This window comes from Leptonotus elevatus, chromosome 3 (genome assembly GCF_054856555.1).
Source record: "Leptonotus elevatus isolate MCC_2025b chromosome 3, RoL_Lele_1.0, whole genome shotgun sequence".
Classification (NCBI taxonomy): Eukaryota; Metazoa; Chordata; class Actinopteri; order Syngnathiformes; family Syngnathidae; genus Leptonotus; species Leptonotus elevatus.
The window spans coordinates 19,789,178-19,815,388 of NC_141241.1; the positions used below are offsets into that span (position 1 = coordinate 19,789,178).

General features: G+C 39.2%; 1 protein-coding gene across 2 annotated transcripts; it reads left to right on the forward strand.

Moving 5' to 3' along the window:
• On the forward strand, positions 1-25,278 carry scml2 (Scm polycomb group protein like 2). 2 transcript variants are annotated; one of them, XM_086071726.1, is made up of 14 exons: positions 1-131; positions 3,196-3,269; positions 3,424-3,489; positions 3,796-3,866; positions 5,294-5,528; positions 7,306-7,394; positions 7,526-7,769; positions 18,336-18,646; positions 19,644-19,773; positions 19,876-20,082; positions 21,664-21,837; positions 23,186-23,401; positions 23,810-23,964; positions 25,016-25,278. In XM_086071726.1, exons 2-14 carry the CDS (start codon positions 3,248-3,250, stop codon positions 25,139-25,141), a joined length of 2,046 nt encoding a protein of 681 aa, XP_085927852.1. In that variant the 5' UTR covers positions 1-131; positions 3,196-3,247; the 3' UTR covers positions 25,142-25,278. The 2 variants fall into 2 exon arrangements, with proteins under 2 accessions (XP_085927852.1, XP_085927853.1); XM_086071727.1 differs by having other exon boundaries at positions 23,813-23,964.
• Positions 25,279-26,211: the final 933 nt, after the last annotated feature.

Below are 26,211 nucleotides of genomic sequence, written 5' to 3' on the forward strand. Positions count from 1 at the left end.
GTGTGTCTGTGCGCGGGCGTGTGTCGTGGCGGCGACGACGGACATGCGCGGAGCTGCAGCGAACATGGCGGCCGCCTGCATCTGACAGAAAGTGAGGGTTTCACCATCAAAATAAGCGCCTTCAACGCTCGGTATGTCTTCCTTCTCCCCTTTCTTTCCCTGCGCGGACTCCCGAGAACTTATTTCACGCCTCTTGCCCCGTCATTTGAGCTAGAATCGCGTTGTTTGCCACCCTGGAAAATATGTGCTGGCAGTGTGTGTTTTTCCTCCACTGTACTGCATGATGTTGCTGGCAGGAAGGCGACTTATTATTATTATTATACAGTTTTGTGATTTCCGTTGAAGTGCCGCGCTTTACTTATGTGTTCGCTGCATTCCCACGCGCTGTTTAGTAAACAAGTGCGTCCACTGAGTGGGATTGTATTCCAGCGTGATGTTTAATAATGCAACATTAGCAGCCGTTAGCCTTGAGAATAATGAGCGCAGTCCCGCCCACCAAATTGGGAAGAATGAAATGCGTCATGCACTTTTTACGATGCTGCTCTATCTATCTATCTATCTATATTCACTTTTAGTAATTTCTTTCTTTATTTAGTCATTTATTTTTGTTTGTGGCAGTTTTGATCCTCCATATGCACTGACCAAGGCTGATTGGTGGGTCAATTTTGGGTGTGTGTGTTGCTTTTACATTGGCTGGGCTCATCAAACTCATTTGAGTTAATTACAGAGAACTCTTAAGACACTGTGGAAACACACATTATAAATTCCCTGCGGAACTTTTACAACCAAGAACTCCCTTTACCCAGAACTTAAAGATCCTGGGCTTGTTGGTGGAAAAGCAGCAGCCCTTATTAGCTTATTTTAAAATGGCAAACATCAACCTGGAAATGGTTTCAAATAATGCATAAGAACTGTGGCCAGTCAAAAGACGGACTGAATTGAATGTCAGGACTGGTACATTTTCAGGACTGCTCTTTTACTATAGTCATTTATTAATTGCCCTGTAGTTCTTCCGTTTTTTTCTGGAGTTAACTGCGTGAAACAAAATATGTTTCATCTGTGCCACAGTTTTACATGTACAAAGTGTTGAGTGTAAGTCTATAAAAAACAACAAAGAACAGGTATGACAAAGGTTCTTATTAACATAACTAATTCCATAGTTGGATGCTCAGTGTGTACAGAAGAAAAACTACAACAAATAAATGAAAACGGTGGCACAGTAGTTTCCACTCCAAGAGAATTGACCATAAACAAACAACTTGTTATTTTCTATGAAGTCCACTTAAGAATGGTTGTACAAAACTTGGACATTGAGTTCATATTGCACAGATCAGTGCTTGTCAAAGTTTGCCATCTGATCAATGTTAGTTTGAAGAAGTTAATAATCATAGTGTAAAACTGAACTGCAAACAAACATATAACTGAGTTACTAAAGTAAATGTATCACTTTGATAATTTTGGGAATCTCATAAAAGCCATGTTTGGTCTAATTCCAATTTCCTAGTGTGTTGGAACTGGAATGTTGCATTTAAAAATTGGGATGAAACACTGGAAAAATGGGTTTGGGAGAGTCTACCACCAACTGGCACATTGTGCTGAAATGACCTAGACACAAGAAAATGCTGTTGAAAGGAATTTTGTCATAGGTGACAGAACAAGACTGCTGTTTTGTCTGCCCAGATTATTCAGAAGATCTAAAATTGCATTGATGTACACATGACCGAATTCTACCTGTCTTCCAGACAGAATACATATTTAAACGCAAAATCAACCTACGCAATTTGTCTCAGGTTTGATAAAATCACATTACATGTGCCTAGCTTCTCTCAGTGTTTTGTGTGTTTGGGTACAAACACGCAATTCATTTTGCAAGGCCCTATTTTTTAATGCACAAATTCTGTCACCATTTGAAAGAGTCACTCTTATAACATGCTTCTCATGCTAACAAAGCCTTTGACAACTCCTGTCAATCAAAAGTTACGACTGCTCATGAAACCCCCCCCCCCCCCCCCCCATCTATTGCATGTAAGCATCATAACGCTAATCTCAGACCAGAGGCATCTTGAGTGGAAATGGAGGTTGTAAAAATGAAGTGCTTCCTGGTCTGCAGAGCTCTTAAGCATGACCCTCATGAGTGGTGCAGACTGCGGCGTGCAAAAACTGAAGTCGTCTGTCGCTGAGCGAGTGGCAGAGCAGGAATCCTTTTCATGTGGGCCTGCAGACGTCCCACATCCACACATCTTAATTGCTTTTTATGGCACCTTGGAATCTTTATGGCTCCTTCCTACTCCAAGGCTTTCTTCTGCAAGGACAGAAAAGCTTCACAGGGAGGAGCAGTTACACTACATTGCAGAGGTGGCAGCTGTGTGGTGACAATTCTGGATTTTTTTGGAATCTTTCTGTCTATTTGATGTCCTTTTGCCTTGGATTATTTCTCTTTCTCACAGTTGAATCTTTTGTTACTGACATCTGAAAGTTGGACTATGGTCACCCTTTATCTGGATGATTATGCACGGGTTTTATCCTCAAAATATGTGGTACGGAATTTTTAAAAGCAATTATTGATAGTGGTTAAAGATAATATATCGTTTGCCTAATAGCATAGTTGCCCCAGTCATTTTTGAATGTTTTCAGAGGGGGAAAAAACAGACAAACAAACAATGTGTTCAACAGACAGTCGAGTTTCCGCAATTTAATCTTAGCGGATAATCAGATTACTACTGTATGACATGGATGACTGAGAATCTACTCACAAAGAAAAACACAATTTTTAGTCAGCATATTGATGTATTTTTGATGATAGCACCTTTTGGTGTAGAAAGCGCTATATACCGGTAAATCCATTTAACATTAGCATATAGTTAAAAATAACTTCAACATTTGTTTCTTTAAATTGTGGGCTTGCTGCTTTTGCTTTACCTAAAAAAAACCTAAGAACCAATATTAAAATTATTCAAATACTATAAACCAAATTTTAAACATTTATTCATTCATCAATTATTGTAAATTAAAAATGAGTTTTGGGCTTGTTGAATTACTTAAGTAATTGAAAACTAATGGACACAAAAATTAAATATTTTTTATGTTAAAGAGTAATTTATAATAACCATTCCAAATGACCAAGTTTTTGTTTTATTATGATTTTATTGCGGCGTGTGCGTGTTAATAACTAGGTTATGTGGTTTGTGCTTTAAGGTAAGAGCCCGTTTGTCGTCCTCTGCTGCTGCGGGATAACATCTTGGTCATCATGGGCCGAACGCCACACAAAGGTTGGCCTTCTCTATCTTCTCATGTCACCAATATTTGTGACAGCTGAATATTTGACAGAGCAAATCATCACAGTCAAATTTTCAGTTGTAGCAGCTAGTAAAGTGCCTGGTGCGTGTACTGTTTCTAATGCAAATGACCATCATTTGATTCCAGATCAGAAAGAGGAGAAGAAAGAGAGGCCGAGCATCGGCGCAGGCTCTGCACTTGACAAATCTAATGGTGAGTGTGCCACTTAATTTTGTCATCCGTTACCGCATTCACTGTTGCAGAAATGGTGGGAGTCCATTTCTGTCCCTCACCCATTTTAGAGATCTGGTTCCTTTCTGGGAAACCAAAACAGCCAAGCCATGTGTAAAATGTAAATCACTGGTATCGGGCCGAAACCTCATAAATCACAATATAGCGAATGTCATGTTTTTTCAAAGTAGTAAATGCAATTTATGCATCTAACAACAAAGTGGTGTCTTTCCTTTCAACATTGTGCGTGATGTAATTTGTTACAGCCTTGTTTGATTCTTTTGCTAGAGCCGTTCAGTTGGGAAGACTACCTGAGAGAGACCTCATCAATTGCAGCATCACCTACTTGCTTCAAACAGGTAGCTGATCATTACTAAATATACACTACAGTGCAATGAGCCCCCGTTTATCGTTTGTAAGCATTGTTGAAGAAGTTTCCTCCCTCACTCTTTAAACACGTCTAAACTTATGAAAACACACTTTTTACAATATTGCTTCATGGCTGTTTTCATTTTTTTCACAGTCAACAAATCATTTGGATAAAACAAAGGGAATTAAACATTGTGTTTTAAGCGAGCGGACATTTGTCCATCATACAGTACAAACTGATATTGACAAACTATCAGAAATTAGCCTAATTGTTAGGCTCATTATAACACTGTAAAAACATTTTCAGCCCTTATGTTATTGTAACTTAAGCGCATAATACATTTTCACACATCAATACATGTTTTAAATTCTTAATGCGTGTTCAAAGGTGAATAACTCTTTGAGGTGAGTTGTTCATACAAAAAAGTAATATGTGAACTTTACGTAATGTGCTAAGTTTAAAAGTAGAAGATGGATCTGGACACATATATTGCCTGAAAGTTACATTTTTTACATCCAGTATAGAATATTATATGACCTTTAGTGGAATAAATCAATACTTTTATAAACACTCTATCATCCTAAAAGTAAAAAAAAAAAAAAAAGGCTATTGAGGAACCTTAATATGAACAAAGGTGGTGATACACCAGATCAATCTACTATCTGCCGCTAATTGCCAATGGAACAGTCACCTGTGTGGCCAAAACTCATACTGTTTTGTTATGGACAATTTATAACTTTAGTGCTTCATTTGATTAAACATGCATTGGTGTTTGTGCATCATGGTGAATTTTCAACAAAGACTTTTATGTTAACGGTCAATTTTTTTATTTAATTTTTTTACAGTGAAATCTTCAAACAATTTCTACATTTGCTCACATGGAGCAGTAACACATACAAACAGAGCATACAACAAGAGAATTATACTTTGTATATTTGAATATGAAAATGTTCAACCAAATCATAGACAGTCATTTCATATGATGATAATGTCTGGTACCTTCATGTTAGCATACATTATAAAGCAAAATGCTACTTTAACACTCATAGCGGAAGAAAGACCACGTTCAGATTTGCAGGTCAATCCTGACTTCTTTTTTTTTTTCATTGTGTCATGTACCAGCCCAGTCTCTTTCATATGTAGATTTAAATTGGATATATCGCCGATGCGTCTATAGGTTGGATGCTCAGTTCGTGCTCATCTGACCTGCAGTTGTGCTCATGAGCATAACTGTAAGTAGCAGTGCCCAAAAATGTGAATCGTGTTTGTATGTCCACGGTGTTCATAAGTATTAAAAGTCCACAATGTACTGTATCTGGGGAGTGAAGGATGATCTACAATATTGAGGTGTAATTGCTCATGTTAGAATTAACCAGATGACGGTAATGGACGATCCATTTTTGTACATGCCTTCAGTCCAGGATTCCCCCCTCCAATGACTTCAAGGCTGGCATGAAGCTTGAGGCCCGCGACCCGCGCAACTCCAACTCCGTGTGCATCGCCACGGTGATGGGCATGATGGGTACTCGACTACGCCTGCGTCTGGATGGGAGTGACAACACCAACGACTTCTGGAGATTGGTCGACTCGTCTGACATCCAACCGATTGGGACGTGCGAGAGGAACGGGGACATGCTGCAGCCTCCGCTGGGTGAGACTACATTAATGCGCGCATGCTCTTTCATGCGTTCACACACATTTACCAGCTTGATTGAACCAGCAGCATATTGTCATGATGAAGTGTGAGAAATAATAACACGCTAACTAGTAAATGGACTGAATCCACATTGCGCCGCGCTACCCTAATCCACCAATCACCATCCTTGGTTATGATGCCGCCTCTCAGATTTGCATCCCTACACACATCGTAGACTATAAAAGTAATGATTCCATTTAGCTCCCATCTCTTTTAGAGGCCTATTTAATTGGATACATTCATAGAGCAAATCCATTGTTACTGTTATTACTATCACCGGTGTTTTCCTGCCAAGTCGAATTCTCTGTTACACTTGATTTACTTTGTACAGTACACTATAATTGTTCATTTTCCCAAGAGAATTGAGCCAATTCTACTCTTCCAACATTGGTGTGTTTGGAGAAGGCTCTTTTCTGTGCCAGCATGACTTTGTTCCAGTGCATGACGCAAGGTCCGCAAAGCTTGAATGGGTTTGGTGTTAAATAATTTGAGGGCCCTTTCTACAACGGCAAATACGATAACCTTTGGATGAACTAAAAGAAAAGTGCAAGCTCCCATCTTCTGATAGAAAGATGATGGAAAGATTTATAAGGAGATAGAGAGACTGATAGATATTATTCACCCACAAGGGAAATTCACTATAACTACATTCTGCAGGTATTATGACTTGTGTTCTATTACTTAGTAGTATTATTTAGTTCTAGGCATGGGCCGATATTAAATTCTGACGGTGTAATAACCGTCTCGTTTGCTCAACTCTGCAAGTAGCCTGCTTAGACGTGTTGGAGTAAATCAGACAAAGGTATGTTACTTTCAGTATTAACGATTACATGACACATTGATTACACACATTATGTTTTGCTAAGATTGTTTTATTCACACTTTGTTTAGATCAAGTATTTTTACAAGGACATTTACGACAAATGAAGTTTATTTTAGAGCTGTCATACGATAATTTTTTTTTATCCGATTAATTACATCTTAGAATTTTTTTTAGAATCACTTAAATAAAAAGGCTTTTTTTATAAAAAAAAATAAAAATAAAATCCCGCCATATTTGAAGCGCACCGGTTATGTGTTAATTCTTTTGACATTTAATGTTATGAGGATGTCTTAGACATTTTTTGATCCACTGCACGCGCCATCCTCCTCTTTTTCTAATCAGGTAATTACTTGCATAATTAAAAAAAAAAAAATCACCCCAATATTTTGACATGCACAAATATTCTAAATATAATACGCAAACATTTATTAAATGCTTTACTTTATTGCATGTAATTATGTTTATTGCTCAAACACAACCTGTGCTACTTGAAACGTAGCCATCCGCTGTCACGCTAAAGGATCATCTTCATCTATGGTCAAAATTAATAGTCCGGTGACAGCAAGTATTAGCGGTTATTGAAACCTTGACATTTTTAAAACCACGGTAAACCGTCAATCCGGTAATCAGCCCTTGTCTACTTAGTTCATTTAAAGCATATGTGATGAATCAATCTTTTTTTCTAATTTGATTTCATTGAATTCTAGTATTTCATGCGTAGTACGATACTAGAGTAAAAAACTCAGTCCATCCAGCATTGGTTACCATAATGGCAGTCTTCTCACAGCCAAGGCTACTTTTCACCTTGTTGCAAATCAACATATTTGTATCCATCCATCCATTTTATCACAATGCTTGTTCTCATTAGCATCATGAAAAACTAAGATGTAATTAAATATTTGTGTTCAGGTTTTAGAATGAACGCCTCCTCGTGGCCTATGTTCCTCCTCCGAACGCTGAGCGGAGCAGAGATGGCGCCAGCCTCTGCTTTTAAGAAGGTTTGTTCTTGAAGTACAAAGCTATCCCATCATTTAGCTGTGCATATTTTTGCATACTGAGCCTGATATACTTTAAAAAAATATGTATATATATTGTCAATATTGTTCAACTTGAAAAACCTTGTGTCTAGGAACCTGCTAACCCAATTCAAAACTACTTCAAGCCTGGTATGAAGCTGGAAGCCGTGGACAGGAAGAACCCTTACCTAATTTGTCCGGCCACCGTAGGTGAGGTCAAAGGTCAGGAGATCTTTGTCATGTTTGATGGCTGGCGAGGTGCCTTCGACTACTGGTGCCATTTCGACTCCAGAGACATCTTCCCTGTCGGCTGGTGTGTGCTGACGAAACACAGTTTACAGCCGCCTGGAAACTTCTGTGAGTGTAGCTTTCGTTTTAATTTGGCACACATTTTGTTTTGACATTTAGGTAGGTGAGTGTTTCTTCATTAACACAGACATTGTTTTTTTAAACATGGTATTGTAAGATTCTGAGCAAATCTACCAAATGATTCAACAGTTGAACCCCTTCTTATCTTGGTTGGGGTTTATGTTTCATGTCACCCCATGATAGGTACAGTACTGTAAAAGTGTCACATAAAAGAAAAAGTAATTGAATATTGTATATTTAAACCCAATTTCATCTAAAGAAAATCCACTAGCACCATAGATGGACTAACAGAGATTAGTACAGCTGTAAATGCGAGTAAGCCCTGCATGCAGAGCGCAGTTTGAGGCGTGCCTCAACGTCAGATGGACCTAAACGTTTGACTCCGCCCACACAGATTTTCGACCTCGAAGCGCCTTCTTTTTTTCTTTACTGTTAAACCTAACCATAACCCTACCAAATAACGATTGCAGTATGTTTTGTACGCTTTATTGAACAACGAAAATTAAAAACCCAAATACTAACCTCAACCGTCCAGGGATCTGCTGGGGACATAGTAGTACTGCACTTCTGCCTCTTCCTCAAACCGTTTAGTTAGCTCCGCCCCGCCTGACTGAGGCTTGAGTGTTTGTAATTTTCGATGCTCCATAATGTGTTGCAAAAAAACCAACTTTACGTCATAATGTGGCGTTTCATTAAATCTGCAAATTTTGTTGGAAAATAATCTGTTTAAACCATTTAGAAAAATCCGTGTGGGCGGAGTCAAACGTTTAAGTTCACCCGACGTGGAGGTACGCCTCGAACTGCACTCTGCATCCAGGGCTACTTGGTAAATGCTGCCGTTTGCTTGCACTGTATATTTTGTGTGATTTTTTTGTTTTTTTCATGACATCTCAGCTGAAAACGATGTAACATAAAACAGAACATATTAATTCAACCCAATTGCATGTTTGCTGGGTAATGTTGAATTTCATTAACGTTTCAAACGGTTATCAGTTTGCAACATTAATTCTGTTATTGGGCTGATAAATTAGCCACTACAAATGCTAAGCTTACTTTACTTACTTTACTTTGGTTTTTGTCCATACCAGAGTGCCAAACAAAAGTGTGAGCAGGGCCTAAAGTAAAAATGGTGCCTGGTGCTTTTGTCATGCAAGGTGTTGTGACATTACCACATTTTACCACTAGAGTGCAGTGCAAGCAAAATCTTCCATCTGAAGGTGGCACATCTTAATTTAACAACATATGGGGAGTCAGATTACAATCTTTTTTTTCTTCTTCTTTTTTTTTTTGCTTTCAAAGCACCATAATGAATCACGATACTAGATCCATTAGGATTTTTGGCCTCTCTAATGTCACATATCAGACCAGACAGAGCAGTCTTGTTGGAGTCACTTGAAACCAGAATTGCTCTAAAAGTCCCCAAAACACCAGAGACCATTAGTCTGTGCTTGAGGTCACTTTTCACTTTTCAGACTTTTATATTTATCAAGTGTACTCATATATCCCTTAACCCGTATACCTGTAACGTGGGTCTATTCTTTTAGTTCAGTATTGTGGATGTTTAACCGCTTAGGGCCATTACATGTATAGGTGTAAGAAAAAAAAGAACCTCAAAGCCAATGGTGGATAGGTTAATAACGTTCATTCTTGTATTTCTTTTGTCGAAGCAAAGAGCTGCTCGCAACTGAACTCCACACTATAAAAAATAAAAATAAAAATTATAACTGTTCCAAGCTAAGCTTGTGTAAGAACAACAATCATGAGTTATAACTCAATAACAACATAGCCTACAGTGCAGGTAACTCCCGGACAGCCCTGTGTTTGGGAGTACTGATATGAACATGTCCTTGTGCGGCAATCTGGCTGTTCAGACACAACTCATCCAGAAGAAGTTATCTTGGCACCCAAGGAATGATAAACACTAAGTCAACACACATTACAAAAGCATGAGGCTTACACAGTGTTATAGTGGAAAAGCATGTGAAAACCTGCACTTGTACATAAACATCAGTCCCACAAAGCAAGGGCTGATGGATAGATGGATTGATAGATAATTCTATTCATCCTCAAGGGAAATTAATTATTAGTAGTCTCCACAATGAAAACAACAAAGCAGACATGCTGAATTACTACACTAACAATATAAAGGATATGAAACTTGTTCAATGTACTATATTATTAGCTTCCTTAGCATTCCTAGGTTACATTTGTAAGATGAGAAGGAAGAATGATCAGAAATGATCATTATGGCTTTGTCATACAGGTACAAAATATTGGGGAAATAATAGAAATAATTAATAAAATAAAAAAATTATGCTAAATAATATATAATAAAATAATTTGAAATAATAATACAAAATAAATTATTTTCAAATGTGTTCAATAATTGATTCCCTGTATTGCACATTTGCATGTTCCATGTAAAAATAGCTTTAAATATGTAATAATTGTATTGCTCCCATATAATATTTGTAAATTGTTGTTGCTCTTTATTGCTTTGTTGCGAGTGTGTCCGTGATTTTTTTTTAATGATAGCAGACAAAGGAACATCTCATATGAATGGTCAGGATGGACATAGAAGCTTGAACGTTGGCTCAAGTGAGGCAGTCAGTTGTGCAGAGTGGCTTGGTGTTAACTGTGGCCTATAGCGGCTCTTGAATGAATGTGCATCGTGTTACTACTTGGGGGAACAAGCCACTGAAGAGCATCGATTCTAGTTTCTTCAAAATAGCCACCCTTTGCTCTTACTACTGTTACACACTCTTGGCATTCTCACCTCTGGGAACTCCTTCAATACTGTTGGAAAACCATTTCAGGTGACTACTCTTGAAGCTCATCGGGGAAATGCCAAGTGTGTGCAAAAAAAAATCATCAAGGCAAAGAGTGACTATTTTGAAGATAGTAAAATATAAAACAAGTTTTCAATTATTTCACCTTTTTTTAAGTACATAACTCCACATGTGTTCATTCATAGTTTTGATGGCTTCAGTAAGAATCTACAACAGTGGCGTCAAAGTCCGGTCCTCGAGGGCCTGTGTCCTGCATGTTTTAGAGGTTTCCCGCGTTCTACACAGCTGATTCATATTTAAGCTCATCAGCATGCTCTACAGGAGCCTGATAATTATCCTGATCATTCAATTAGGTGTGTTGGAGTAGAGAAACCTCGAAAACATGCAGGACTCCGGACCGCAAGGACCGGATCTTGACACATGTGATCTACAATGTAAATAGTCATGAAAAGAAAGAAAATGCATTGCATGGGAAGGTGTGTCCAAACTTTTGGCCTGTAATGAAATGGAGATACATATCGACTCGTCTATTATTGGAGAGATATTTCTTTGAAGGAAATGCAACTTTTACAGTACTGACAAGATCATTCATATGTATGTGACTTGTGAAATGACGATAAACTCATTGCATCGTAATCTCTCGTACTGAGCCGTACCATATTGAATCGAATCGAAATACTATTGAAGCGATCTGAATCCAACAGTTCACTTTCGCTATTCGGAATAATTGGGATCCACTGTATTGCATTTCAGTGCAAAAAAAGGGGAAACAAAAATCACATAACTGATCAAATAAGATTTTCCTATTTATGTTCTGAATTGTTCATCTTCTCATTTTCGAGAGGGTCCTTCCAGTTGTTTCTGAGTCTTTTGGGTTGGCCCTTAGTGTGATGGATGTGGTCTACACACAACTTAACGTTCTGAAATTTTGATGGCAAAGCTAAGCTATTCATTTTAATCAGCAAGCATATACTTATATAGTAGTTATGCTCTGCAGACACGAGTATGTCACCATGTAATTTGCACTAATGAGCTGATCTGCAGATATTTAGACATGAGCCATTTGTGGTAATCATTTTGACCTGACTTTTGTCCTGTCTTTCAGATTTTTTTTTATTTTTAGATTTTACCGTAATATTTTGAAAGCAGGCACCGTATATCTCTGATGTATACTCCATAATTTATGATATTTTGTATTGGCAAGAGTTTTGTTAGATCGCACAAAAATTATAAAGATAATGACAATCTCACAATTTTACGAAAAGTCTATCCCCACCTTCATGGGATGAGCTATTTACGCCATAGCAATTCTGTCATAATTCTGTAAATATGAATCATGGGCTTCATCTTGAATGTGTGTTTATTTGAAGAGGGTTTTTTTTTTCAATGGAGGACTGGTGAATTTATCTGCAACATTCATATAGAAACATGTTGGGGAATGCACTAGATATGGTTCCATACTAGACTCCATGGCCAACAGATTACCGGTACATTAATCCTTGAGGAACCTGCTTGATGTGACGTCCTCAGTCCTCAAATGTGCATGAGATCACCAAGCTGCTACATGTGGGGGATTTACCACAGATTTGTGCTGCGTATGTGTGTGTGTGTGTGTGTGGGGGGGGGGGTGTCTAGGTGTGTGTGTGTGTGTGTGTGTGTGTGTGTGTGTGTGTGTGTGAGACTGACGTGTACAAAAAGGGGATAATGTGCACAGTTAGACAGGTGCCACGTTTGTATGCAAATATGTGAACACATTGGAGGCTTGGATGAACAGTTAATGAGGTGTTAATCAGCTTTACGTGCTCTCTATCTACATTTAAAATAGCTTAATTATTAATATTCTCTTCTGTCTCTTTGTTCTCTGCTGCACGTTTGTCTCACAAGTTACAACCTTGGGTGTGATCCCACTTTGCTTTTTGAATTGGGTCAGAATACAGAGTTGCTAAATTATTCATGAAGAAAAACATTTTCCATATTTTGTAGGTTCAATAAAAAAAATGTGTTTGGCACATCCAGCTGGTTTGCGACCTTGTATTCAATCCCAACCAAGCCAAGGCGTTTCCAGGCTGGCCTGGGAACGCCTTGGGATCCCATCGGAGGAGCTGGCTGAAGTGGCTAGGGAGAGGGAAGTCTGGGCTTCCCTGCTAAAGCTGCTGCCCCCGCGACCCGACCCCGGATAAGCGGAATTGAAGACAGAACGGAACGGAACCCTAGTGGTATGTAAACAATTTAGGAGTTTTCTGAGAACTGCAGTTGTGCTCGTAGTTTATTTTATTTTTTTGTTTTTTTAATAGAAAACATGGTCCAGGAAAACTAAAATTTTTCAAAACCATATATTTTAAATAGTGATGTTAAAGCGTTATTTCATTGATTAATCACAAAAATGTATTGCATTAATTATGTATTAACGCAGATCAATCACACTATTAATTTTGACTGCAGATGATCTTTTAGCTTGACAGCGGATGGTTACGTCAAAGGTAGCACAGGTTGTGTTTGAGCAAAAACCATAACTGCATTTAAAGCATTTAATAAATGTTTGCGTATGACATTCTGAATATTTGTTCTAGTCAAAATATTGGGATTTTTTTTTCTTCATATATGGTTAGAAAAAGATGAGGCTTGCATTGGATCAAAAAATGTGGAAGACATCCTCATAACATTAAATGTCAAAATAATTAACACATATTAGGTGCTCTTCAAATTTGGTGGGCAAATTTGGTATTTTTAATTAAGTGATTAATCATGATTAATAAAATTCTAAGATGTGATTAATCTGATTAAAAAATGTAATCGTTTGACAGCTCTAATTTTGAATGAAACCTCCCTGCAGTGTCTTATGAGTAAATAAGATCGTTCACTCAGACCTTTGTTTGCAGGATATTGTTGAATGTTTTTTTTTTTGTTCCATATTGGAGCCGTTGGTGCATGGGCACAAAACGCTGAACACTGAAATACAAACTAATTTTTAAATTAATTGTGTTTACACGTTTAGCTGCTTCACTACCTTCATACAAAGACATGATTGTTAATTGGAATTTCATGGTTATCTGGCAACAGCATTACGTAATCAAGTAAAATCCAATAGAGTTGTAATATATCACCCTTTTAGGGGGTTTGTTTGAGAAAGTCAACTTGCCCTCATAAAAATAACCAGAAGAAAAAACAAAAAAAAACTGAGTGCTGGACGCTCAAGACAGTGTTGATCATGAGAGCCAGATGAAGATATCAGAGACTAATGTTAGCCTTCCTGCAGCTGCTAAGCTCCTCATTGTTCTGCAGAATGGCTGATATCTGACCATGCCACTACTTCCTGACGTTTGGCCGGGCCATCCTTCATGTGAAAATGTCTGAAAAGGCTCGGGTTACAGCAAAGGGGACCCCCGCCTGGGCCGTCAGTATGTGTGCGCGTGCGTGTGCGTGTAGAGTGAAAGCATGCTTCTGTGCACAGCAGATACTACTATGAGTTTGAGTCACGATGCTTCTCATCCAGTTGAACCTTTTACCCACCCTCCCAAGCTGACAACCCGCCCCTCTAGCCTTCTCCCAGCCCTGTTTGCTCCCATGAGCCCCGGCGTTAGCCCCTTTTCCCCTGACACTGCCCCCCCCCCCCCCCCTTGTCCTGAGACTCGCCAAGAGGCAGGTGACTGATGCAGACTGTCGATATGGCCTGCAGATAACAAGAATAAAGGATTCACCCCCCCTAATGCCATTCACCACACCCACCCACTCCTCTTGCTCCTAACCCCTCCCTCCCCCCTATGCAACCCCCCTGCTTCTCATTCATTGGGAGGGAAGCTTCACAGCAGCTTCAGCCAGCGCCACTAGAGTGGGCTTTGTTGTAGACTCAAAACAGACCCGAGTAGTGTCAAGCCAGCGAGATTACCGTATGCAGTGAAGTGCAGAGGATGAGAGCAGTCGAAAGTTTGGACTGGAACCCGGGTGAGAGAGGAAATCTGTGAACGGAGCGTTGTTTCAAAGAAAGGAACAGGAAGCGACTGTCAGTCCTTAGTACCACGGCTGCTACTATCACTATTCGGGAAGCCGCAGCGCTGAGTTTCTGCTTTTTGGAAGGCATTTCCTGGTGAGCATGTCGTTTGCAGAATCAATAGCGAAAACTTTGTAATGCTTGTATCTGTGTTACTTTTTTTGTTTTGTTCTATCTTTGCTGTGTTTGTGGGAACCAATGCTGACTAATTGCTTCTTTGTAGTGGCAAAATATTTATTCAGCATATACGGTACATACTTTAAGACTAGCCACACTCATGAATCTATAAGTGAGTGCTGCATGGCTTTAGATAAGGCAAAATTGGTCTGTAATCCTCATCATCACATTCAGGAAGTTTTTCTTTTGTGTAAATGTGAGCGTTTTGTGGCTTTGTTTGTTTCAAATACAACTTGTAAGCATCCAGACTTGTGATAGGAGTGATTTGCCTCCACTCAACTGCAAATGTCTGTAGTTTGAGTTTGTGTCGGCTGCACATTTGGAGCCCCATTTGTTTTTGATCATGTGTTTGGTGGTAGCGCATCAGGAAGCAGTTAACGCAAGATTGAGCCTCGCTATACTCACATTTTTAGGCACTCTCATTACCAGTGGTGAGTGTTTTTAGACATGCGTGTCAGTCGGGACAGACGCATCTACATTTGGTTTTGTTTTTTTAAGTGAAGTTCTCATTTGCGTGCGTGTTTGTGTTGTGTGTATTTGTATGTGGTTGAATCAACTGATGATGTGAGGAAGCTCAGTTTGTGAAAGGGGTGGGGGGGATAGTGTAATTAGATGAGGAGGAACTCTTTTGGGCCCCTCCCCCACCCTACAGACAGCAGACACACACTCTGCGACCTCATTCTGATGTATGTACACACACACACACACACACACACACACACACACACACACACACACACACATACACACACACACTTGTCTTTGTATCATCGAGGGGACATTTCATTGACTGGATGCATTTCCTAGCCCCTTCCCCTAACCTCGACCATCCAAAATGATTGCCTACCCCCATTCCCCACCCTAACCTCAACCATAACCCAATTCAAACCTAAATTCTAAAACCAAGTTTGGCCCTCAAAAAGAGGTCTGAACTTGTGGGGACCACCAAAATGTCCCCACAATTTCACGTTGGTCCCCACAATGGAAGTTAAACCTGGAAAAACATGCTTGTATGGGCCCCACAATGTAGCAAAGACAAAACCATGCACGCACGTGCGCACAAACATACACGCACACACACTCTCACGTGTTTCCTCAGGCTGTGTTACACAGGTCAGCGGGTCGAGTTTGAATTATATAGTCATGATCAGGGCCATATGTCCATTTTGTTGAACGGGATGTATGATGCCTGCACAGTTTGTTGTTGAATATTTCTTCTCGGGATTATGTTTAGTAGGACTGGATGGTTTAGCAAAAATAATCTTAAATGGGTTTTTTTTCCACTCAATATTGCATTTGCAATTTAATATGCATTTTTTCCCCCCCAATAAACAGTATTAGATTTATTACACATGAACATTTTGATCTTATATTTTGGGCTTACATGAAAATAAGTGCAAATCAGACATGAATTTGTATTTATCATACACAAGCTACAGTCACAACTGGCACCCAAACACACAAGCTGGCTAACAAGTAGCCATTTAACAGCCAACCGCTAACTTGAGCTCACAAAACCAACTCTACACTCTTATTCGGTCACTTCCCCAACATTCACCAGGCCTAGACTCACTTTTTAAAGCTAAATACACTCAAAGTCAAAGACATTATAGCGTGAAACATGAGGATGGCAGACAACAATAATATTACCTGCCTCTCACATTCACATTTTGGTTTTACATACAGTAATTTCTTAACTACAAGGCGCACCTGACTATAAGCCCCGCTAGCTAAATTTGGGGAATACTCAAGTTTGTTACACATATAAGCCGCACCCAACTGTAAGCCGCAGGTGTTTTAATGTTACCGCATCGGGTTCCCGCTACTTTCTTTTCCATAATTCATTGCAAATTGTCTCGCTCTTGTTCTGTCTACTGCATTTGGGCTCACTTGGTTTGTTTTGCTCTGCCTGCTGCTCTTGCACTTCCTTTATAGTGTGCCCCCTTGTGATCTGATGGATAAGCCGCACCTTTGTATTAGCCGCAGGGTCGAATGCAAGTGAAAAAAGTAGCGGCTTATAGTCCAGAAATTACTGTAATGCCAAATTAATGCAAGAGCCAGTAAAATATTAAATTCTAAATGATAGCTGCAATCGCATGCCATATCCAAATTTTGCAGTTAAAAAATGGATAGGATTATCATAACATATTCAAATGCATAAAGATTAGAATATGAATGTTTTTCCCCCTCCTTTAATTCATGTCTGCTGTGAGTAAGCACACACCACCTTGCTTTTTCCTCTGCTTGCACATGTGACCGCTCCTGGTGAGCAATTGAGCTGTCCGTCTCACAACCGGAACAAAACACTGCATGATTCCACACCCATTTCTACTGCTTTCTCAATTAAGAAGCTTTTAGTCCCTTCATAACACCTCTCCGGGAGGTTTAAATGAAAGCCTTGACCCCTCGAGAGCCTTCACATTCACTGACAGGACGCTGCACGTCTCAATGTGCTTGCATTGAAATATGTAGTTAATAATAATGATAATAATAATGCATCAGATTTATATAGCGCTTTTCTTTCTAGACAGTCAAAGACGCTTTACAATGGAATGGATACATTATTCATGCACTCAAACATTCACACTGTGGTGGCGGTAAGCTACTTAAGTAGCCACAGCTGCCCTGGGGCAGGCTGACGGAAGCGTTGCTGCCAGTGTGCGCCTACGGCCTCTCCGACCTCCAGCAAACATTCGCACCTTCCATACATACACCAGTGTGAGTAGCACAAGAGGCAATGTGTGTGAAGTGCCTTGCCCAAGGGCACGACGACACATGACTTGAGGAGAGCGGGGATCGAACAGCTGACCGGTTACTGAACGACCTTTCTCTACACCATGAGCCGCGGCCGCCACGTTATCACTCTCATTTCCATTTTCTTTCTTTTTCACTCCACTTCTAATGAGATGCTTGTGTGATTATATGAGAAGAATGATTGTTTTTTTACTGGGAAAGAATCTGACACAATATACATTCAGCATGTATATTCGCTCAATAGTATCTCAAGAGTTTAGTAAGTAATCGTACAAAACATATGTCACTATATTACCTACTATACTTGAGCTGAACTGTTTTCTAGTCATTTTCCCTAAAAAATGTGCTAAAAACAACATCTTTTACCCTAATGTCAATTCATATTTTAATTAAGCCCTAAAATACATCCGTTTTCATACCAATTACAATGTTTTTCCTTTAATATATCCCACTAAATTCTTGTGAGACTAAGCTCCAACAGTCCCCAGTTATATATGTAACCTGCCAAGGGACCCTGGAAATCAAACCTGCAAATCGAAATGAGAAGAAAACCTTTTAATGGATGAATTAAAGAGTGCTGACTTCTACTCATTGGATTCACTGTATTTTTCGATTGTGTTGTATTGCTGTATTCTGTTGCTCTTTTCTTTCAGTTCATGGAAATATCGCAGAAAATGTGAAAATGGTAGTTCTTACCACCAATATTTACTGAGATTTAGTTATCTTAACAACAAACATGCAATTTTTATAATCCCTGTAGAAAGCTTTCATACAGTATTTCCATTTCCCGTTTGTCAAGTAGGATAATAACAGCATACCGGTAATCTGTTTTTCTTCCTTTTTCAGTCACCCTTCCAGGTGCTCTCCTCGCCCCCGTTTCATCCTCCTCAACCTCCCTCACAACGCGCCGCTCCACTTCCAACTCCTCCTCGTCCACGATGCAGACTTCATACCGCCTGCCCAACCCTTTGCCGCCCCTGCCTGTTCGCAAGGGTGTCCGAGGTCGTCGTCCCAAATCGCAGACTATTGCTTTGTTGAAGGCCGCCGCTGAGGCTGCAGCAGCTGCAGCGGTCAATGGAGCGTCACAGAGCCCTGTCAGGACCACTCAACTGGCCCCCAGACCACACAGGAAGAGAGGGCCCAAAGCTGGGAGCAAGGTGAGATGATGCTACCATGTTTTGTTGGGATAATTATGGAAAGATGGTTTTAAACTCACATTTTTCACAGAGGATGCATTTCAGACACACCCGTGACTCAAATGCACAACACCAGTCACGGATTAGGGATTTGTTACAGAGCCACCTGCAATGGGTGGAAATCTGTGATGTAGAGAGAGATTAAAAAATAATAATAATAAAAAAAAAAATTAAAAAAGTTTTACCCTCCCACATGCCTTTAATGAAGGACCAAAATTGCCAACATTAAAAAATAAATAAATAAATGTATAAAAGGGAAAATAAAAACGGATATATAAAAAATATCATTCCAAAATTAAAAATGTTTTGTTTAATTGAAATAAGCAACTATTGATCATAAATAAATACAAAATAAAAACAAGATTCAAAAAATAAAAATATAAATATATGAATAGAACTAAATGTCAATCAAATAAAAACGTTCTGCTCTCACATTCATTTATTTCATGCTGCAGATGCCCTGTCAGCATGAAATGTTATTCAAATGAGGGGGCGGTCCTAAGCGTGTCTTGGGTTGCGCTCCGCCGTTGCAAACTGTCTTTCAATGGTCGAGTGAGCGGGTCGGCTTGCATGGAGAGCTCTGGCAATGGATGACTATTTTTTTCACTGCCACCACAACTTGAGACTTGAGTTGCTCGACAAGTCGGTGCTGTCGGCATGTTGCAGCACAGCGTGGTAGTACACTGAATCCACGCAACTCTAAGTTTGGACTTGCCTGTGCACTATAAAAAGCTGAGAAAATTAGGGTTCGTTGTAAAGAATGAACAGATCAGAGATGGGTGTTATAAGGTGATTACGTGATGAAGGTATTTACATTTATATGTTGAGAAGAATACATTAGACAAGCTGTGGTATGTGCACTTTGTGATTGTCAGACCATTAAAGTACACTGAGTAAATCACTGCATAACAACTTAGAGTTCATGGGGTTTCTTTTTCTTCTTCTTCTTCTTTTTTAGAGGAAGCCTCGAGTGGGGCAGTCGCTGGGCTCATCATCAATTCCAGCATCTCCTCCAGAGACCAGATTGAGCACCAGCCATGTCTCAGTAGACAACCATCATAACAACAACTCAAACGTTGTCTGCACAGGTAAGTGTCATCGCCCATACAAGCAAGATGAGCAGAAATGTGCTTGAAAATGGATTAAAAAACATACATTTGTTTCTTTTTTTTCTGGTTGCGTCCATCCAGTGTGCGTTTATGTAAACAAACATGGCGACTATGGCCCCCATCTTGACCGAAAACTGGTGCAGCAGCTCCCAGACCACTTTGGGCCAGCTCCGGTCAACGCAGTGCTACAGCAGGCCGTCCAGGCCTGTGTGGACTGTACGTACCAGCCCTCAGTGTTGCTGTCCTTCCTGCAGAGCCAGTCCCACACAGGAGGAGAGGTCATCCGAGGTCTGTAGTCCTAAATGTACACGCAAGAAATCAACTCTTTGGAATGAACACGGTCAATTGCGGATGGGTTGCAGCAGCTGTGTTGCCTCGAGCCAGAGTTATGATTTGGAATTGCTCATATTTGTAAGGGTGTTTGTTTGTTCTTCTTGAGGGGCTTAACTCCGTTGATCTTGGTAATCTGATGCCAGCACTGCTCTGTGATCATCATGGTAATTGATTTGGGTTGTCTAGTTTCAAGGGAAAGTCCAGTCAAACATTTTGTATGTGCCCCACTAGTTTAAACGCATTATTCTGATTAATATTGCCTTTGTGGAACTTGAATTAGGCAGAAAAGTTCCCCTGTTTTTATCCATCTTGCCGACTGAAAATGACATCACAGCACCTAAGGGCTGTAGTGTCTTTACATTATGCAGATGGTCATATTGTATATTGTTGTGTCTGTTGGATGTACAGTATATTGTAGGCCTATTTCTGTTTTGTTTTTTCTTGATCTTAACTAATTCACTCCCAGCCATTTTCACTGAAGCAACCCCCTTTGCTCCCGGCTGTTTTACTGGATTCTGACCGATTTTGCAAGGCCCACAGAATATTGTGTTCTAGTGGTATAAAAACATGAAACCTACCAAAAGAAAGATTAGAGAGAAAAAGTATATTTGTATCTGTTTCCGTTTTTGCAGCATTTAGCATTAGAATATAGCTAAATTTCATCAATATTCACATTCCTGGTGAAAACACTGACAAAAAGAGCTTGTTGTAACATAGCCATGGCTGATCTCTTCTACTCTGCTGTCACCTGCTGGAGTTTTTTTTTTTTTTTTTTTTAACCTATCATTGCTTTGAGCCACCTCTTCATGTCAGAAGCTGCATCAAAGCCTTCTGTATGCTCTTGCATAAAAAAAAACAGCATAAAAACGTTTTGGAAGTGTAGGACAAATTATTAAAAAACGTTTTTACACGTTTTGGGGATTGAATGAGTTAGTAAGAAGGTCACATAATCCTACAACCACAAATACAAACAAATGCACCAATAATTACAAGTACAATTTTTTTTCCACATTTGTCAACAGTTTGCCTTGGAGGAGGAGGTTGTCAATCATTACACATTCCCTTCTCCATATCAGCCAGATCAAATTGAAAGTAATTTAGAAATAAATGTTTCTGACTGTTGTGTGTGCATTTTGGGCATAAATTACAGAGATACAGGAGGAAAAGAAAAGATAATGCCCGTGGCCACGTCTGATGTGAGCGCTGGGACTGTAATCAGAAGTGACATGTGCATCTAACCTGTTTTTGGATGCTGGGATTGAGTCTCCCTTGAGGGGGTTGAATTGGCAATGGTGTGGGCCAATGGGGAGGGGCTGGGGGACATTAATTTGTGTGTTTGTGCAAGCTTGGCTTGGGTGGGAGGGTGTTGTGTGCAGATTGAGGGTTGTGGGTTTGTGCTGATAAAAGGAGGGCGCTTAACCCCAAACCATCTGCTGTTTTGCTTTAACTGTGAATGCATTCAGCCTGTGTGTGAGCAGGTGTGAGCCTACGCAGCGCACAGAATAATACAGTATGCGTTTATGTTGTGTCTTACAGTGCGCTCCGAGCATGGTATCCGTTATGTCAAGCTCCCCTCTGTCTCAAGTGCGTCCACTGTGCTGAGGTTCTTGGAGAACATGTGTCAACATCTGGAGAGTGTCAGCCTGTTCAGCTCGCAGCCTTTCAGCCCCTTCAGCAAAAACACACGCTTCTTTGACAGGACAAAGTCAGGTTTGTGCATGCCTATAAAGATAAACAAAATGGGACGTTACATACCCCCCCTTCCCCCCATCCCATATAAACATCTTTTTTTTTTAATAAATAAAAGTTAAACACACGAAAAAAACCAATAAAATAGCTTTGACCAGCTTCGCAATTTTCCAAGGGCCTCCTCATAATCATAATTCCAGCTAAATCATATCTATAATATGTATTCCCTAAATGGCGTAGGAATGATAAAGTTCCCTATTTTAACCAAAAAAGTAATAACATGGCAATAACTTAATATTTTTTTTATATTTATACATGATCGTATCAGATTATCATATTTTTCCAAGATGTATTATAATATTTTGCCATTCATGCTTGGAAAGACACTTTTTAAAATCTGATATAAGTACCCTAGTGGCAAGTGGGTTCCCTCTAGTGGTACATAAAATAATCACTGAATTTAATATTCAAACAGTGCATACATAGTGGCTTAAACATTTTTAATCAAATACAGTATGTAAAGTTCGAGTGGGAACCTCCACTTTTTTTTCTTTTTTTTTTACATTTATTGAGCTGCAACTTTTTATGGATTGGATGTGCAAAAAAGTAGCCCTTTTGATGTAAAATTTGCTCTAAAATCAACAACAACAAAAAAAACTTTTGGGATGACATATCGTATAAGAGTTTTTAATTAGCCCTAATTTAAGATAATGGATTTTTTTTTCACACCCTGGTCCCCATATATAGATGAAAAAAAATGATGAAATTAAAATATATGCAAAAGCGTTCAGTACTTTTTAAAATGATACAGCATAATTTCTTGCAAATTACTTTCAGTTGTCCTTTTGGTCTATTGTGTTTTATTGAAAAGCATTTTACCACTTTTATTTACTCACCTGTGAAATTATGTTAATCATTGTACATAAAGTTTTAGTAAGGATAATTTTTCTCTCTGGGGAGAGCCAAGCCAGTCCAGAACGTGTGCCACACTTTGACAGGGTTAGACATCTGTCAATCATACAACAAATACCTCAATACATCTTTAAATCTCCATTATGACAGTTCTATTGTGAGTGTGTCAGTGTGTGAATTTAATGTAGGGGATACGGTACAGACCCAACCGCGATCAGTAAAATCCATGATGTAGTAACTGTTAAAAGAAAAAGTTTGGAAATAGTTTTACTTCGCAGACATCCTTTAAACACTTCTTCACAATATATTTATACACTGAATTTATATTTATATTTTTTTGTACAGCTAAGTAAGCATTTAACTTGGTCATTTACTCACTTGCCGGAGTCTCTAACAGACAGTAAGTCAATTCATTTGAGGAAAGCCCAGCTCAAGTAGTGTTGGTTTCACCTTTCAGAACCACTGCCTCACACGGAAAACAGCATCTCTAACAACGATTCCGCAAAGGATTCTGTTCCCAACGCGCGACCCCCTCACACAGCGGCAGACTATCGGGCGACGAAGAGGGAACGGCAGTATTACGCCACACACTCACACACGCCTCCACCTCTACGAAGAGTCAGCTCCAACCCAAATGAACTCGGACAAGTGCCCACACACAGACGCGTGGAAGGTAGGATCACATACATTATATACTGTGTATGTATATAGCTCAAAATGTTAGATGAAAAGTCCCCATCTCATTCTCATTTAGAATGCAGAAAAAAAGTATTTACCCTCAAGCTTCCAAAGCCGAGCTTCTGCTTTTTTTGCTGACCCTTTTCAGGCAAGAGGCTCTTCATATTCAACTGTACAGTACTTGTCGGAAATCCGGTTGTTTTAGTCAGTATTAGGTTAGAAAATAGATTCTCCAATTTAAATTCCCTATTAAATAATTAATACTAAAGAGCCAAACTTCCGTTTTGTAAACTCATGGTTCGTTTTTCTTAATTTCCCAAAAGTGTCCTGGCAAATTTCCAAATTCCCAGAATGTTGCAAGCCTACGTATTGTAAGCACGATGCTTGTCATTCTTTCCTTCAGCAGCGAGTTCAACAACAGGCCCAGATCACGCGACACAAGACAAGGAAAGTTCAGGGAACGATGCGTCTTCCTGGTCAGTTGATGACGTGATCCGATTTGTCCAGGAGGCTGACCCGCACACTCTTGGTCCACATGTAGAGTTGTTTAGGAAACATGTGAGTACATCAGTTTCATCAACCCTGTCCTGTTTACACTATTTATAAATAGGTCCGACACATGGACTTACTTCTTTTTTGGCCCTCTAACACTTAAAGCAGCAAAGATATAAATTATCAACAGAACATTTTTTTAAATTATTTTACAATACTTTGACCATTAGTATTTGTTTAAACATGCACAAAGGCATAAATTGATGAAGTAAGCTTTAGATTTAGACCATAAATTATGCAATAAATAAAAAAAGCAATATAATGAGTGAAGTTACTGGCAAAACATGATTTATGCATGATGCTCTTTAACATTAAATCACATGTTCTTTTCTTTGTCATGAAGTGATGGCTTCAAAATAAAAAACAGACAGCTTTCGTTTCAAAACGTCATCTTTGATAGAGTTGCATTTGGAATATACAGTATTATACAGAGAGAGAGAGAGAGTTGCACTGAAACGGGCACCACCAATGCTCACTAAGCATGAATACAAACCTTATCAACATACCACTTGAAAAGTGGTTGTACTACCAAACATTTTCAACGATATTTATTTGACCACTGGATATTTGTTTTATGTTATTTGTATTAATAACTTTGACATTTGATTGTGCCTATATGAATTATTTATACAGTATTATAAATAGAGAGATCACAGAAAAATGGCAAACCCATTCTTCAGTGTAATTATGATCATTAATAGATAATTATATATTATCTATTAATATTTATTCATTATCCAAAATATAAAATATAGTGTTGGATATAAATAATAGATATAAATTTATGTCAATATCGCACACCTCTAATTGTAGCTAAAAATGGTGTTGGTCAGATAACATTTTTCCCGTTATAGCTTCTCGGCGCCTCAAATTTTATATGCAGGAAAAACCCTGCAAGTACAAGTATAGCAGCACTGGCCCCCACTCCCCTTTGCTGAAATCCACCGAGACTGGATTGTTTCGCCAGCAGCGCCTTTTCAGTCATCATTGTTTGAATCCTGGAATGAAGTGTTTGTCATCTGTCTTCCTGCCAACATGCATGTTGCTGTGCCTGCAGGAGATTGATGGCAAGGCCTTGATGCTGCTGCGCAGTGACGTCATTATGAAGTACATGGGACTGAAGCTTGGCCCCGCGCTCAAACTCTGTCATCACATCGAGAAGCTGAAACAGACCAAACAATGAAAGGACCGATGCGTTCTCCTCTCACTGGCAGACACAAAACACAAGTATGTGTTCTTGGACAGGGACGCAGTATTGACGGAAGCCATCATAACAGCCGTCCTTGCGCTGCCCAATGTACTGTACATATGAAATGTACATTGGGGGGGGGGGGGGGTTAGCAGCCTGCAGGCTATTGTCAATCAACAACTTACACATTCTTGATGTTTTTTATCCAGACTTTCAAGCTGATGAATTTGATGTTTAAAATTTAGAAATGAACTGCTAATGCAGGGGCGTCCAAATTGTAGCCTGGAGGCAGAGGTGGGTAGAGTAGCCAAAAATGCTATTCAAGTAAGAGTAGCGTTACTTCAAAATAATATTACTCAAGTAAAAGTAAAAAGTAGTCGGGAAAAAAAATAATTTAAGTACAAGTAAAAAAGTATTCGCTGAAAATAATACTCAAGTACTGAGTACCGTATTTTCACGACTATAAGGCACACTTAACTGTAAGTGTTGTTGTGCGACTTCGGTAAGCGGTTCGCTTGACTGTCTGTGTGGGAGCACGGCCACTGATCTTTATATATTACTGGATAGCCGATAGGCCAAGACTTTTGAAGCCGAAAGGCCGCCATATTACTCCTTCCAAGTTTCTCGGCATACGATCCTATACATTTACAATATCGAAATTGGAAAACATTTGAGACAGTACTTAGTAGAAACAGAATGATTTATGATGTCTTAAATTTGTTCAACATAAGAGGACTTCAGACATGTTACAACTTGCCTTAAATACATGTAAAAAATATTTGCTTAATGATATTTACAGGAGGAAACTTGTATATATATATTTTTTTAATTAAAGAATTATAACTGTAATTCAACAAAATATGCCACTGCCAAATCTAATATTGGGGTCTAAAGAACTGAGCGATAAAAGAAAAAGGGGGTCTTCAAAGCAGCACATACCGCCCACTTCTTCTTATTGTTTTTTTTTGTTTTTTTACAACTCGCCAAAAACCCCGCCCCCCAGCCCTATACTAAGAGTCTACAAGCTATATATGTCTAATCTGTACGTATAGTTTATATAGTAG

Coding starts and splice junctions, on each gene's coding strand:
- scml2 (XM_086071726.1), top strand. CDS start 3,248: ATGGGCCGAACGCCACACAAAG. Junction 21,838..23,185: donor CTTTGACAGGACAAAGTCAG/GTTTGTGCATGC, acceptor TTCACCTTTCAG/AACCACTGCCTCACACGGAA. Junction 23,402..23,809: donor CACACACAGACGCGTGGAAG/GTAGGATCACAT, acceptor TCTTTCCTTCAG/CAGCGAGTTCAACAACAGGC.